General features: G+C 47.4%; 1 protein-coding gene and 1 non-coding gene across 3 annotated transcripts; both read left to right on the top strand.

Moving 5' to 3' along the window:
- The first annotated feature begins 2,065 nt into the window (after window positions 1-2,065).
- On the top strand, window positions 2,066-7,360 carry KLF4 (Kruppel like factor 4). 2 transcript variants are annotated; one of them, XM_043565081.1, is made up of 5 exons: window positions 2,066-2,683; window positions 2,801-2,921; window positions 3,593-4,583; window positions 4,683-4,847; window positions 6,281-7,360. In XM_043565081.1, exons 1-5 carry the CDS (start codon window positions 2,679-2,681, stop codon window positions 6,454-6,456), a joined length of 1,458 nt encoding a protein of 485 aa, XP_043421016.1. In that variant the 5' UTR covers window positions 2,066-2,678; the 3' UTR covers window positions 6,457-7,360. The 2 variants fall into 2 exon arrangements, with proteins under 2 accessions (XP_043421016.1, XP_043421015.1); XM_043565080.1 differs by having other exon boundaries at window positions 2,069-2,683; window positions 3,593-4,847.
- Window positions 7,361-14,039: 6,679 nt separating this feature from the next.
- LOC122475485 lies at window positions 14,040-14,146 on the top strand. The gene has a single exon (XR_006295185.1). It is a non-coding gene; the product is annotated as a U6 spliceosomal RNA (small nuclear RNA).
- The last annotated feature ends 2,449 nt before the right edge of the window (window positions 14,147-16,595 follow it).

Genomic DNA, 16,595 nt, shown 5'->3' with positions numbered 1-16,595 from the left:
GGGTTCATCTAAGTTCATTGGAGTTTAGAAACCTAGGCCTTGATAGAAAAGTGGGTAACTTTTCCATTCAATCCTGGAGTTCTAGCATTCCAAGAAATTGTTGCCATCCAAAGGAAAGGAGTGGGGGGAGGGGTAGCAGGTGTCTTCTTTTCTTGGTTCCTCCGTTTGAAAAGGGCAATGTTTTCAGAGTTAAAGTAACTGGCTTTTTCCTATGGGGTGAGATTGAACCCTTCCAAGCCACGGGAGGGTCGGGCTTTCCCTGCCAAAGCATGCCCTTCTCCCCAGCTGCGGGAGTTGGCCAAAGGATGGAAGTCATCTTCAAATGCGTCCAACCCACTGGACCTAGAGGGATTCCTGTCGTTGGCAGAGAGGGCCGAGTGGATTCATTCAGATGAGATGCATTCCAAGAATGCTTCTGTGGTCGGCAAGAAGTGGAAAAATCAGGGATAACAAATATTCTTTGGAAACCTAATAGGTACCAGAATCGCAGAACTCAAACAAACAGGTGACAACGACTTAAAATATGAAGCAACTGGAGCTCGGTGAGGGTGAGAGTGAGCGCACACTCTGCCCTGTTCTGGGGCTTTGACACTTTTCCCAGTCCTCCTCCTCCCCTTGTCTTTCCTGGGATCGACAGCGTTTACTGGTGAGGAGGCTCCGTGGAGAGGGCGGGTTGAGATCGGCTCTGCGCGGCTCAATCCAAACCAAACACCTCGCAAGCCTACGTTCAGCAGGCGATACCGAGCACCACACTCACGTTTGGGGAAGAAAAAAAAAAGCCACTGTTTGCAGAGATGAGGGCGAAAACATTTCCCGGCTGGAAAATTACTGATCACAAACTTAGGGGAGTGTGGGGGTGGGAAGGCAAAGTTATAAGGCTGAAATAACGATCGCCGTTTCCTCTTCTCTTCCCGGTGGGCAGGAACGGCTGCCGCGAGCTCCTCGTGCCCTTTTCGGGAACCGGGGTCCCACCGCACCGCTCCACTTCCTGGCACGTGTCCACTTTCCCAGCTAAGTTCCTTTCGGTGGGCTTGACCGCTCAGAGCCTGAGCCAAGGGAGCGAGCTGCCGTCTGACCTTTACCTCGCCATTTCACCTCTTTATGACTCAGTTTGCTCATCCATAAAGTGGAAAGGAGGGTGCGTGGCTTGTAAAGTGCTTTGAGATCCCCTGGTTGAAAGGTGTCTCCGCGCTTCACAGGCCCTCTGCCCACCCACCGCCCCCCCCCCCCCAAAGTCTTGAGCCCTTTCACTCCCTTCCTTGCTCCCTTAAATATCAAAACCATTATCGCCTGTTTCCCGCTGCGGCCTCTTTCAGCCTTTTCCAGGCGAGAAGCACCACCCTGGCCCTCTCAAGCTCCCAGTCCCGCCATAGTTCTGGGTACCCACCTCCCCTCGCCTCCCACCCCCATCCCACCCCACCCCACCCCACCCCACCCCACCCCACCGGCAGGAGAGCCCGCGAGGAACCTCGCGAGGTCAGGCCAAAAGACCGCACTGGAGCTCCGGGACCAGCGCCCGGCTGCTGCGTGCGCAGGGAAGGGACGGAGGGCTGGATGAGTCACGCGGATAATCGCGCTTTTCTCTAGCGCGCAGACTGCGCGGCGAGCGCGGACCGGAGCGGGGGTGGGGGCGCTGTTCCAACCCCTCAGCCCCTACCAGACTCCTCAGCCACGGGCTTCGAACTCGGGAAAAGACCATGGCGACGCGGACTGCCCTAGTCGCGCGGCGACCTGACTTGCGCCGGGTGCCCAGCGCCCTGCGCCCGGGCCGCCGCCGACGCCGCCGCCGCCGCCGGCGTCAGCACGGCTCCTGCCCGCCAGCTGCCGAGCTGGCGTCACTGCTCCGCCGGGCCCCGCCCGCGCCCCTCCTTCCCCCCCGCCCCCACGTGCGCCGAGTTTGTTTATTTAGCTGCCATGGCAACTCGCGGGGGGGGCCGCAGGAGGGAGGGGAGAAGAAAGGGAGGGGGCGGGGCCTGGCGGCCGGCTGTGGCGTACGGCGGGTAGGAGGCGGGGGTAGGGCGGGAGCCGAGAAGTTAAGTAAGGAGCGCGCGCCGGCCGCCGGCAGTTCCCCGGCCCGAGAGAGCGAGCGCGGCTGCGGGCGCGCGGGGAGCAGAGGCGGTGGCGGGCGGCGGCGGCACCGGGAGCCGCCAAGTGCCCCTCCCCGCCCCTCCGGCCCCCCACCCAGCCACCCACCCGCCCGCGGCCAGCGCCCATGGCCGCGCGCGCCCCGCGCAGCCCCCTGGACTCCGCGCCCTGCGCCGCCGCCCAGTCCGCAGATCCGCGCCACCGCGGCCAGTCTCACCTGGCGGCACCGCCCGCCCGCCACCCCGGCCACAGCCCCAGCGCCCACGGCAACAGCCGCGGCGACTGCGACAGTGGTGGAGGACACTGCTGAATCGAAGAGAGCGCAGCGCGGCTACCGGACTTACTCGCCTTGCTGATTGTCTTTTTTTTAGGAGTTTACAACTTTTCTAAGAACTTTTGTATACAAAGGAACTTTTTTAAAAAGGCATCTCCCATTTATATTTAATCCAAAGAAGAAGGATCTCGGGCAATTTGAGGTTTTTGGTTTTTGCTTCGATTCTAAGTCTTTCCCCCCCACCCCCTCTTCGTTGACTTTGGGGCTAGTGTACCCCCACTGCTTCGGGCTCCCGAGGACCTTCTGGGCCCCCACATTAATGAGGTAGGTGCAGCGCGGGGCGCAGGGAGGGGTGAAGGCCGGAAGCCGGTGGGACGCGCCCGAGCGGCGGTCGCGAGTGGCCCCCCTGACTCCTGCCTCTGCGCCCCACCCGGCCCTCAGGCAGCCACCTGGTGAGTCTGACATGGCTGTCAGCGACGCACTACTCCCGTCCTTCTCCACGTTCGCGTCCGGCCCGGCGGGAAGGGAGAAGACACTGCGTCCAGCAGGTGCCCCGAATAACGTGAGTATTGCCTCGAAAGGTCGGGATCGTCCGGTGGGCTTCTGTGGGTAGGGTGGGGACGGGTGGAGCCCAGGGATCACCGAGAACCACCCGGCGAATGGAAGGAGAGGCCACCGCACCGGCCCCGCAGTCTTCCTAGGATGGCTTCAGCGTCCTTGGCTCAGTTGTAGATGCGTGTGGTCCCTACACTGCGGAGCCGCCGGGGGCGCACCCCAGGTCCGCATACGTCCCCTAGCGCGCAGGCGGCAGAGCTGGCGCGAGGGCCACCGGCGGGAGGTGGCTGTGTCCCTAGACACTGGCTGGGCCCCAGTGAGCTTGGCGCGTAGGCGTACCCGTGGCGGGTGCGCACAGGGAGATCCTCAGTGCCCCAATTCCAGGGTTGGCGGGAGCGTCCCCGGGATCTGGCTGGGGCAGGACCCGGGCTGCCGAGCCACAGCGCTTGCTCACACGCAATCGGGCAGACACGACATAACATCTTCCAAACCGACGCACCGCCTCTCCTCGGGCCCGGCCGTGGGCCGAGATTGCCGCGCTAACGCCCGGAGGCCCCGGGCGCTTCGTGCCTGCCCAGTCCCGGTGCCTGGGCGGTATCGGCGTGGCCGGCCCGCCAGTATGTAGTGTAGCAGCAGGGGACCAACACCGACGGTCTCTCTCCCCTCCTGTTCCTGCAGCGCTGGCGGGAGGAGCTCTCCCACATGAAGCGACTTCCCCCCGTGCTTCCCGGCCGCCCCTACGACCTGGCGGCGGCGACCGTGGCCACCGACCTGGAAAGTGGCGGAGTCGGTGCGGCTTGCGGCGGCAACAACCCAGCTCTCCTACCCCGGAGGGAGACGGAGGAGTTCAACGATCTCCTGGACCTGGACTTTATCCTCTCCAACTCACTGTCCCATCAGGAGTCAGTGGCCGCCACCGTGTCCTCGTCGGCATCAGCCTCATCCTCGTCCTCGCCGTCGAGCAGCGGTCCTGCCAGTGCGCCCTCCACCTGCAGCTTCAGCTATCCGATCCGGGCCGGAGGCGACCCGGGCGTGGCGCCAGGCAGCACGGGCGGCGGCCTCCTCTATGGCCGGGAATCTGTGCCTCCTCCCACAGCTCCCTTCAACCTGGCGGACATCAACGACGTGAGCCCCTCGGGCGGCTTCGTGGCCGAGCTCCTTCGGCCTGAATTGGACCCAGTGTATATTCCGCCGCAGCAGCCGCAGCCGCCAGGTGGCGGGCTGATGGGCAAGTTTGTGTTGAAGGCGTCGCTGAGTGCCCCTGGCAGCGAGTACGGCAGCCCGTCGGTCATCAGTGTTAGCAAAGGCAGTCCGGACGGCAGCCACCCGGTCGTAGTGGCGCCCTACAGTGGCGGGCCACCGCGCATGTGCCCCAAGATCAAGCAGGAGGCGGTCTCCTCATGCACCGTCGGTCGGCCCCTAGAGGCCCACATGGGCACTGGACCCCCTCTCAGCAATGGCCACCGGCCACCAGCCCACGACTTCCCCCTGGGGCGGCAGCTCCCCAGCAGGACTACCCCGACCCTGGGTGCCGAGGAACTGCTGAGCAGCAGGGACTGTCATCCTGCCCTACCGCTCCCCCCGGGTTTCCATCCCCACCCTGGGCCCAACTACCCACCCTTTTTGCCTGACCAGATGCAGCCACAGGTGCCACCGCTCCATTACCAAGGTCAGTCCCGGGGATTCATAGTTTGGGCTGGGGAGCCCTGCGAGTGCCCGCCCTCCCGGGCTCAGGGGATGATGCTGACCCCACCTTCTTCACCCCTAGAGCTCATGCCACCTGGTTCCTGCATGCCGGAGGAGCAGAAACCAAAGAGGGGGAGAAGGTCGTGGCCGCGGAAAAGGACAGCCACTCACACTTGTGACTATGCGGGCTGCGGCAAAACCTACACGAAGAGTTCTCATCTCAAGGCACACCTGCGAACCCACACAGGTAGGAGAATAGAATCTGCTGAAAGGAGGGAGGGTGGTGTCCAGCCCCACTGGCGAACTGTGGACACTTCTCAGGGCCTCCCTTGGGATGAGGCACAGTCTATCTCCTCCATCTCTTGGATCACAGGAGAGAACAGCAACCTGGCGCCTCCTTTTTTGCCCAAGAGCCTTTTGCTTGATGGATAGTATCAGTGCTTGAATGTGCAGTTCTCTTAGGCTTTTGAAAGGCAGGAGGGAGGTTCCAGGCTGCAGGTGGGCCTCTCCTAGTCTGAGCAAAGCATTGCCCTTGTAATCAAGAAATTACACTTTGGGGGTGCCTGACTGGCTCGGTCGCTGGTGCATGAAACTCTTGATCTCGAGGTTGTGGGTTCGGGCCCCACACTGAGTGTAGAGATTAAAAGAAACAACACCCTAAATTATCAGGGCGCCTGGGTGGCTCAGTCACTTAAGCGTCCGACTTCAGGTCATGATCTCCCCTCCCGGTTCGTGGGTTTGAGCCCCGTGTCGGGCTCTGTGCTGTCAGCTCAGAGCCTGGAGCCTGCTTGGGATTCTGTGTCTCCCTCTCTCTGGTGCTACCCCACTTGCACCCTCTCAAAAATAAACGTTAAAAAAAATTAAAAACTAAAAGACACCTGCAGTGCAAAAAAAATGATAGGTCTTATTAGTTTTTAATTTTCTAGACAATTTTCACCGGTTGTTCCCTCCCCACATTTACACTCTTTTGCTATTTTTAGGTCTACTCTTCATAAGTAAGTTCTATTTTCAGAACTTTCAAGAATTCTATTTCAGAAACTTTCAAGAATTGAATGTTATGATTACTAAGATTGTAGTTTAAGATGGTCAGTGCAGGGAAATTCCATGTTATGTAAGCGCAGGTACATAAGGTCAGTTAGGTGTAGTAGTCATTAAAATAACAGAAATGCACACTATGTGTTAAGTTGGATTTAAATGTTAAAAAAATCTTAAAAAATAACAAATTCTGAAGCAGAAAAAGCCGCTTGTGGCTCTTCGAACCCATTTGTAGTGGGACAGGATATTAATTGCTTGGTTTGGGCAGGGGAGATAAACCAGCAGATTTCATTTCCAAATTCACTTCCACCGCTATGGTACTTTGACTCAAAAGAATGAAAACATTAGCAATATAGAAGTGTAGGTTGACGTTGTATGTGTGTATTTTCATTGCTTAAATGTCTGTTCCTCACCCCCCCCCCCCACACACACACCAGAAAAAAGGTGAAAGGAATACTTAGAAGCTTAATATTCCTATTTGTGATCTGAAATTTAGCATGGCCTTGAAGTGGTCTAAAAACATTCCTGGCTTCTTTCAGAGTAGGGTGCTTGGGGAGTTGGTTTAACATTTGGCCTCCGGTTTTTAAAGCAGCCAATTCTGCATGATGTAGCAATGGCTTCAATGGGTTTCTTTTCCTCTGCCAGGTGAGAAGCCTTACCACTGTGACTGGGATGGCTGCGGGTGGAAATTTGCCCGCTCTGACGAACTGACCAGGCATTACCGGAAACACACCGGGCACCGCCCCTTTCAGTGCCAGAAGTGCGACCGGGCCTTCTCCAGGTCGGACCACCTCGCCTTACACATGAAGAGGCACTTTTAAAATCCCAAGACAGTGGATATGACCCACACTGCCAAGAAGAGAATTCAGTATTTTTTACTTTTTTCACACTGTCTTCCCCGGGGAGGGGAGGAACCCAGCTGGAGAGCACTACAATCATGGTCAAGTTCCCAACAAGCCAACTTGTGAATGGATAATCAGGAGACACAAGGAAACCAGAAGACAAATCAAAGAACAGATGGGGTCTGTGACTGGATCTTCGATCATTCCAATTCTCAGTCCAACTTGAATATTCCCGGACTTACAAAACACCAAGGGGGTGACTGGAAGGTGTGGATATCAGGGTATAAATTAGATCCATGAGTTGGGGGGAGGGAAGACCAGAATTCCCTTGAATTGTGTTCGATGCAATATAAGTGTAAAGATCACCTTGTATTCTCTTTGCCTTCTAAAAGCCATTATTATGATACTAGAAGAAGAGGAAGAAATTCAGGTACAGAAAATGTGTTTTAATAACCTAAACGATGGTGCTTGGTGAGTCTTGGTTCTAAAGGTACCAAATGAGGAAGCCAAAGTTCTCAAACTGCTGCATACTTTGACAAGGAAAATCTATTTTTGTCTTCCGATCTACATTTATGACCTAAGTCAGGTAAATACACCTGGTTTACTTTAACATTTTTATGCAGACAGTCTGTTATGCACTGTGGTTTCAGATGTGCAATAATTTGTACAATGGTTTATTCCCAAGTATGCCTTAAGCAGAACAAATGTTTTTTTCTATATAGTTCCTTGCCTTAATAAATATGTAATATAAATTTAAGCAAACTTCTATTTTGTATATTTGTAAACTACAAAGTAAAAAAAAATGAACATTTTGTGGAGTTTGTATTTTGCATACTCAAGGTGAGAATTAAGTTTTAAATAAACCTATAATATTTTATCTGAACACTGTTTTTGTTTTGTTTTTCCCCTGGAAAAGCATGTTACAGGAATTTCAGTTTAAACACAGTCGGGAGGGCAGGTGAAAAGGCCAAACTTTACCTCCACAGAGATTAAAAGAAGACATTTTTAAGGCTGGGTTTACAGTAAGTACTATCAAAGTCTAAGGCTTAAAGCTGAATATTGGAGATCATAGAATTAAACCTGGTTTGGGTGGCTCTTTCCAAGTGTACGGAAAAGTACATGAATGCAATTTCCTTACCTGAATATGAATTTCCAGGTACAAACCAGCTCAATTATTCTTCAATATGCTCAGTTTAATAGGAAAGTATTCATAAAATACATACATTCCAGTTTCATATTTTAAAAGGTCCTTATGGTTTCTCTTTAAAATTAAATGAAAATATAAAAATCTTTCTCAGAGGCCCGGCCTCGCCCTCAGAACAATTTGAGGAACAAAAGAAACCTTCCTACAGCAGAGAAACCCTAAGAACGTAGTTCCACAGTGCCCTCCTGAGGATTAAAGGGTTCATTTATGCTTAGTGGGTGTTACAGATACATTCTAGTTCGAGTCCTAAAGAGGTTAGTACCAAATTTTCTGGCAGAAAGTTTTAACACTCCATCAGTCCTCTGTAGATTCAGCAGACTGAACTAAGAGTTAATTAAAACATACTTTCGCAAAACTAAGTGTAGAGCAAAACTTTAAGTGGTGTTTTTGTAAGCTTGGAGCATATTTCCGAAATTACTCAACTTTAAAAGGGCACTGATGCTTTTTTGAGGCGGGCACGCAAGGTTTGAACTTCATTTGTGGCAGTCACAAATTGGAAAGAGCATTTGTGACTCTTGTCGACACGTCGTACATTTGTAATGGTGATGCAGGGTGACCCAAGCAGACAAGCTCCCTGGCATCTTTAGACTGCTTATTAACTCTCCATTGTACGTAGTGTCCAGAAGTGTGGGTGCATCTTATAAATAGAAGAAAACAAATTCATAAGAGCCTGATGGTGGATCAACACAAAGTATTTTCCTTGGCTTTTGGGAGTCCAGCATGACTGGAAAACATGGCATGTGTCTTAGCTTAAAAGAAAACAGGTGCATCACTAGGATGGAATTTTATGTGGCCAAGAACATATTCAAAGCATATTTAATGACATGGAAAAATGCTCATGGTATGTTAAGTGGAAAAAGCAGGATCTAAGACTATAAACAGTATGATTCCAGTTGCATAAGTTTGTGTGTGTGCATTGAAGGAGAGAGAGAAGCAACAAAGTTTAAGAGGAAGGCCTGGAAGGAAATGCGAAAATATCCATAATGGTTTTCTCCATGTAGATTTTCTACAGTTTCCAAATATGTATCTATCTAGCTTTTTAAGAATGCAGGTACAAATATTTAAGCTTTTATTTTTATTTTTTATTATTTTTAAAAGTTTTAATGTTTATTTATTTTTGAGAGAGAGAGAGAGAGGAGTGGCAGAGAGAGGGAGACACAATCTGATGCAGGTTCCCAGCTGTCAGCACAGAGTCCGACACGGGGCTCAAACTCACAAACTGCGAGATCATGACCTGAGCCGAAGTCAGAGGCCCAACTGACGGAGCCACCCAGGTGCCCCTAGGCTTTTATTTTTGAAAGATCAGTTAAAGCTATTTAAACAAGAAGCCTTTTCTTGTGTGTTACATTGTGGCGGTTGCTCTTGTAATCCACCTTTCTCTCATACAGAGATTTCTGGCACGCGGTTGTGTATGAAAAGTATTTACTGAATGGCTGATACCATCTTCGTGTTTGCTAAGTGCCTGTTACCTCACAAGAAACGTCTCAAAATAGCCGAGCATACTAAAAATTTTCTGATGCAGGGAAACGTCACTTGCATGAACTTTTTCTAATCTGAAAAAGTTTCAGTATCGACAGCAAATAAGGAAGATTTTCCAAAAATGTCACAGGGCAAAACTTTTCAACACGAGTAAATAGCTAAAACCACTCTTGTTCCTATCCCGTTCTGAGTGCCGAGATGTCCTGTCATTACTGCATTATGGAGCCGTTTACACTGTAAAATAAACAGCACCTAACATTCGAGATGCCTACTTATTACCTTTTCCCTATGATATTTAATTTTATATGTCCTAGATTTTAACTTGTGCACACAACACACACACATATACACACACACACACACACAAGATAAACAGTAGTGTTTCCTACACATCAACAGATTTCTTCAGTCTACCTCTCGCCCAGCAAAGTGTCTTTTCCAGCAAAATAGTCTTCCTACCTGAAAACCTGCTTAGTGCCTACAATTAATTCTGTTTCGGTTTGTTAAACAGGAACCTTCACCATCTCATCATGTAGAGTGGTCGGGGGAAGAATTTTCTTCCATTCAAAAACTGTTCTAATTTTTAGAAACACGCGATGTTATTTCATATTTGAAGATTAACCTTTCTTACATATAATTTTACATATAAGAAAGCCCATGGGAGGTGGTCCTTATGCCAAGGAAGCAAGTCCACAGGGAAAATATTTAAAACAAGCAGTGATGGTGCCTGTCATATTTTGATATATGGCAGTACCTAAATTCAGCAGCCTATGTCAGCCACCTGTTCTATTGTATGTTCTGGCTTCTGAAGCTCTCTTCCACACACCAGCACACACACATCCAGTCCTCCACACACCTTTTCAGCTTATGTATTCCATTCTTCTATCGTGTTATCATGTATTTTATTTTATGTGTTTCGTTTCTTCATATTTTCTTAGCACCTTCTAGAGTATAGTGACATGTTTTTATAGTGCTAAACTGAAGCCATGTCTGCTTCCTAAAGTTCATTTATGAAATTATCATTCATTGTTCACATGCACAGCCATTCAATAGTATTTCACATAAAACCACCAAGAACGCTCTACATGATGAATGCTGTGGAACATATCCCGGAGTGTTCTACTTGTGAAAATGCAAAGGAGCAACTGTTCACAATCAGAATGCTGTATGAAAAGAAAGTTTTCTCCTATTAAGTGAAACTAAAATGAAAGTTGGAGACAAACAAGCTTTGGAAGGCTTTACCTTAAAACAAAAAAGTAAATCTTGAGTAAATTTCTTACCATCTTCTGAAAAACTAATAAATTCTTAAATCCTAATGAAGGTACCTAAGAGCTTCAATGCCCGGGTTGCAGTCAAAACACAGAAGAAACCAACTGCTGTCATGTTAGCCTAAACACAGAAAATCTTGCAGGCTGATATCTAGGCTACCAGAGCCAGTTAGCTTAGTTGGGCAGGAGGAGGGTGCACAGGGTTAGAGCATCAATTAAACTGCTTCTCTGGAATCACATACACTGGGAGTCCACCTTTTTTTTTTTTGTTTTAATTTTTCTTTTTAATGTTTGTTTATTTTTGAGACAGAGAGAGAAACAGATCATGAGCAGGGGAGGGGCAGAGAGAGTGAGACACAGAATCCAAAGCAGGCTCCAGGCTCCAAGCCGTCAGCACAGAGCCCGATGCAGGGCTCGAACCCACAAACCATGATATCATGACCTGAGCAGAAGTCGGATGCTTAACCGATTGAGGCACCCAGGCGCCCCTAGGAGTCCACCTTTTTAATTGTTTTCCATAATACCATTGATGTAATACTTTTTCCAATCGCTCCGGTCTTCTCCGGCACCGGCACCGAGAGGAGTCAGCATGTTGCAACCTGCCCTCCCAAGTCCTTCTCCACTTGTTCTTAAAGGAAAAGGAGGAAATAAATATAAATGTAATTTCATAACAAAAAGGAAATACACATTTCCAGGATCCTTTTGACATCTGATTATACCTAGCAGAGCATTTTCCACTGATACAACACAATAATTATAATGGTACCCAAAAGTATGAGGACCATTTGTCATCCTTTTATGTTTCTTTTCATGTCCACAGTACATGATATCATCTAAACAAAGCAAGAGACAAGAGAAATAGCTCTTTATGGAGACATAGGCAGGTAGGTAGGTAGTAGGTAGGTAGATAAATGAAGCCTCAGGTAGAGGTTTGGCAATGATATAAAATCAAACCATCAAACCTGTCCAGGCCAGGGTGCGTTGAGGGGGATTATAATACCTATGTCACCTATAATATTTGAATATGTACTAACTGGCATTGGATCAACATGTTACTGAACGGTGGCCATATCCACACAACACTCAGATGCTGTATCTGCATACCCACTTAAAAGCTAAAATTGGTAAAAATAACTTTACAGAGATACTGAAAGAACTCTAGATACACTCGCTGAAAGCTAGAGAGATTAGTGAATCAATGTAAACCACAAAGCAGAGTCTCTTAGGCATGATAGATGGGATTTTTTCAGTAAGCACAAGAGTGCCTCTTCTCTGATCTGGTCACTTTTTGCTTTTGTATAATAACACCTCACTTGCGCACAAAGCCGTGAGATCTATGAAGCATTTACACTCTCCATTACTGTAACAGATCCTCACAATGAAGACAGGGGTGGGATCTCCCTCTCCATCCCCATTTTATGGAACGGGAAACTGAGTTTCCCTTTACAAGTTAGTGTTTGGTTTTTGTTTTTCATTCATTCAACGCATTTTTCTCCTAAGACTTCTGTCTTCAGTCTGCTGGGCAGGGAAGGTCACATGCAAAATGGATACACACCAATTCAGAAGGATTTGCTAATATCCAGGTCCTTCCAACAAAGCCGGTAAAAAGTCAAAAGCCCCCCAAGTTCTGTCTCCCAACCGAAGTGCTATTTAAAGGTAGACCGACAGGGAAGCCCGAGTTTCCCATAGATGTTTTTTGAGCTGGTCACTATGCCATGAGTGTATCCACACTTTCAGTTCGAGGTGGAAGAAAAAGCTCCTGTTTTTATCCCCAGCTCTGGCCCAACACACAGCTCTCCTGATCAAACAGATCTGGTCAAGCCCCTCCCCTACTCATTAACTTCCCATGGTCCCCAGTGCCTAGTAGATAAAGATTTAACATGGTCAGTCCTTCAACGGTAGCTCCCACCTAGCGTCCAGTATTCTCTCCTTAAATATCCAATCATCCTTAATTATACCAGCCATGCTAAACTACTCTTGACCCTCAATGCACCATGCCTATTTCAGCCTCTGAACCTTTGCTTAGAGATGTGGGTCTCTCCTGCTTCTGGAAAAACCCACATTCCCCTGACAAGCTTCTATATATCCTTCGAAGCCCAGTTTTTATTAAAAGTCTCCCACGTTTCAGTCAATCTAGATCTTTCATTAAACTCTTATCCTCACATGCTACAAGGTTTTGTGGGTCTGGCTCCTCCAACAGACACAAGTCCCTGGAAGACACTGGAAGCTTCCCTTATTTGCCCTTGAATACCCACAGTTACTGCATTTAATGGAGTAAAGTTAATTACTTATTGAATAGTTACCCCCAAATCCTAGCATCTCTTTTCAGAGGATGCTTTCTTGCCAGGTGATTCTCTGCATTGATTCAGAAAGAATTTTGTTCATTTGGAGGGTTTGCTGTGTATTGGGGGAGGCACATGGATGTCAGGTGACCCACAGGAAGCAGTTAGGGGACCACTGGGCATGGCCTTCAGGAAGTCAGAATTTGGAAAAAGGCCCCCAAAAGGCACTATTTTATCCTTATCCTTGGATAATCCATTGTGCCTCTTTACAAGGGCAAAATTATAAGTGTCCTGTATACAGATGACAATGAAGGTTTAAAAAAAAAAAAAATCACACTTTAAAAGCTAACGAAGGCACTTTACGCTGTAGGATCCTGGGTGAGCCAGTTTGCCCGAATGAAGAAGGCTCATCCATCCATCTGTGGCTGTGAAGTCACCACCCACCTGCTTTGCGGTTCTTCAAGTTTGAAACTCTCCTAGCTGCTTGCACAACAGTAGTTTTCTGACTTCTGAACATGTCCAAATGAGCTGAATCTAGAAAACAGTACATGAAGTTAACAAATGCCCCTGCCTTTGAGCCCCCGTTAGTGCTTCACAGAGGAATGGGGAACAGACTGCAAGTTCTAAAGCTGTGACATTACATAGACCCTGTCAGTGAGGAAGGAAGGAAGGAAGGAAGGAAGGAAATATACATGGACATTGTAAATAAATAAAGAAATACTACATAAGCTTTGTAAATAAATAAACAAATAAATAAATGATAAATATTACATAGACTTTGTAAAGAAATAAATATCACAATAAACTTTGCAAATAAATAAATAAATAAATAAAAATAAATTACACAGACTTTCTGAGCAGGAAAGTATCTTCAAGACCATCTAACTCAAGGAGAAAATGGAGGCCCACCTAAAAGACTGGGCTTGCCCAAGGTCACGTCAAGTCTGGATCAGAACACCAACCAGCACCTTGAGCTCATTCAGCAGGCCAGCAGCTGACTGCTATATCCTGAGAACCCAAGGGAAATTTAGAGGGGAATAAAGAATTTAAAAAACAAAAAGAATGGTTCTAGTTATTTTTTTATACTCTTCTCTTTATTCATTTTTTTTAAGAGCGAGAGAGAGAGAGAGAGAGAGAAAGTGTGATCAGGGGGAGAGAGGCAGAGGAAGAGAGAGAATCTTAAGAGGCTCCGTGTTCAGCATAGAGCCCAACTCTGGCTGGATCCCAAGACCCTGGGGTCATGACCTGAGCCAAAATGACGAGTCAGACGCTCAACCGACTGAGCCACCCAGGTACCCCCAAAAGGATGATTTTAAAAGGAAAGTGCTAGTGCTCACTTTGGCAGCACGTATACTAAAATTGGAACAATACAGGGGAGACTAGCATGGCTTATGCCTAAGGATGGCACGCAAACTCATGAAGCGTTCCATATACAAAAAAAAAAAGAGGGATTAAAAAACAGGACAGTTCTAAATTCAATGTAACATCCTGTCAGCTGATGTCCAAAAAAGCATTTTACTGTTCTCTACAGTGCTTCTTTTAGTGTTCTGCTACCAGCCAGCTAAAACAGGCACTATAACACTCACCACTGTTCCCTTCTTTGGAGAACATAGGAGCCATTCCATAAGAGTGTTAATATAAAATATAATTCAGGCTTCGTTCTGCTTCTTTCTCTTCCCATGCAATTCCATTCAAACATATATAATCTGCTCAAAGACCTACTTTACCAGCCACTGTGCAAAGGGTAGGGGAAACAAGGGTCAAGAAGAATACATAAATACGCACGTCTGCAGCTATTTTTTCCTGGTACAATGGCTCCACGAGGGGTATAAAGTGTAACTTAAATGAAAATCAGCAATCTAGCCAGTAGAAACTGTTTGCCTCTCTTAGAAAGTGATTGTATAGTTCTTTGACAGACTCAACCACGTTAACTACAGCAACATATACCATTTTTTCCCCTACAATTTTCTTGACTGCTTATTATTTTAGATACATCCAACTTGTTTATCAGGTGCATGTTAAAGCCTGTTAAAACGTGTTATTCTGGTTTGGCACGAAGGTTTCAACCTTATTCAACAAAATATTTCAAACTTCTGCTGGAATTAATGATTCAGGCCAAATGGAACTTAATCTGCGATCCAAGACACCTTTCTATGGTTTGGAGACTGCATATCTAGACCAGGAGGACAACCTGACTTTGTTTCAGGCACAATTAACTTCATAGCTAGGGAGCATAACTGACTTCGTAAGGCTCTTTTGGTGCCAAAGCTTGTAGAAACAGAGGAGGCTTTGCCTAAGGGATTCTTTGCATTAAAGACTTTGTTAGGCAAAGCCACTCTGGCTTGGGAGTCTGATTTGCAATTTGGGCCTTTGTAAAAGGATTAGAAGATCCCTATTGTTTAATGTTTGGATCTCAATTTGCATTTGGAAATGCATGACCTCTTCCAGGTTTAGAGTTCTTTATTTTCAGTTTCTCCTTCTGATATACAATCAATACGGTATGTTAAAAAATTGATAAAACTGCTCAGCCGAATGTTTGCACTGATTAAGGGGAATGTGATAGATTGATTTTCTCCGTGAATGGTGGAGTCTACTTAGGCTCCAGCAATACCGATCCAGTCATCTCTTTAGGAACTGACAAATAACTCCTAGGTTTGGGTACACACACATTTCATTTATTTCCTTAATCGGAATGCATGGGCACTTTGTTTAAAAACAGACACTGGGTCTACAAAAGAAACTGACAAGAAAAAAAATCCTCCGACCGACCACCTCAGGACACATTCGAATACTTTTGTCCAACATCTCCCTTTAAACATAAAGGTTTGAGAAAAATTATTTCAGGTTTGTGATAACACTACCCTCGGCTGTACACAATATTTAACTACCTGTCCCTTGGTCAACAACTTTTAACTAATATTTGCTTTGACAATATTCCCAGATTGGCAACATAAGGCCCAGAATAGAAACTTCGTGAGGAGGCACAATTTCTTAGATTGGGCGTTTAAAACGCGTGATTTATTTGTTTGTTTGTTGCCTTCAGTTTCTAGCTTCTCTATCATCACTGACCACAGGAAAACATGTCTTGTGTGTCGGGATGAATGTGCCTGGTACCTGGATTTGGAGTTGTCGGTTGAATGCGCTGGAAGTGGATGGAAAACACTCACATTCATTGAGCACCTACGATGTGTCCAGAATTTTACTAGGCGTTTAAGAGTTTGTTATTATACCCATTTTGTAGTGGAGAAGACCGAGGCCCAGAAGAGTCAAGTGACTTGCCCAAGGTCACACCCTCCCTAATGATCAGAACCCGAGTCTACCTGGCCCCTAACCCCAGGCTCTTTCTGTCATGTCACAACCGCCTCACAGATAAAGTAAAGCTAATTTCATTTGGAGGATTATCTGCTCTTCACCTCCTTGGAATGTGCTTATTTTTTAATCTAAACAGGGGATATGTTTGGTGCACAGGAAGCTATGTGGACAAAATTGACCTAACCCATCCCTCTCGCTAATAGAAACAAGTAATCTTATCTGTCATTCTATTAAAAATACACCACATTCCTCTATGATCCAGTTTGGAAAATGACTCAAGAAAGGACAATCTGTTTCTGCATCACAGCACCCCAAGGCCTCTCTAAGATCAGCAAGAGTAAATAAGCCATTGCTTTTCTCAAATATTTCATTCACTGATTCCAAAGCACTTTTACGTGTAATTAAATAAAGAGCAGCAGCCCTCTCGATAGTTGGGCCAGAGGTAAGCCCAAGAAAGTCTCCGTTGCTGAAGATCACACATGCTGAGGCCCCCTTCAGTGGAGAACAGCGATGTGGAAGTTAGCTGAAGAGGTGTGCTGTGCTCTGAGCCCTCGATCTCAGCCTCGGCCCATG

This window comes from Prionailurus bengalensis, chromosome D4 (assembly GCF_016509475.1).
Source record: "Prionailurus bengalensis isolate Pbe53 chromosome D4, Fcat_Pben_1.1_paternal_pri, whole genome shotgun sequence".
Taxonomy (NCBI): Eukaryota; Metazoa; Chordata; class Mammalia; order Carnivora; family Felidae; genus Prionailurus; species Prionailurus bengalensis.
Note: the sequence above shows the minus strand (reverse complement) of the source record. Positions and strands in the feature narration are given on the sequence as shown.

What these genes read in the sequence shown, in the direction of transcription:
- KLF4 (XM_043565080.1), top strand. An exon ending in CAGCAGGTGCCCCGAATAAC is followed by an intron (nt 2,922 to 3,592) that starts GTGAGTATTGCC and finishes CTGTTCCTGCAG; the next exon opens with CGCTGGCGGGAGGAGCTCTC. An exon ending in ACACCTGCGAACCCACACAG is followed by an intron (nt 4,848 to 6,280) that starts GTAGGAGAATAG and finishes TTCCTCTGCCAG; the next exon opens with GTGAGAAGCCTTACCACTGT.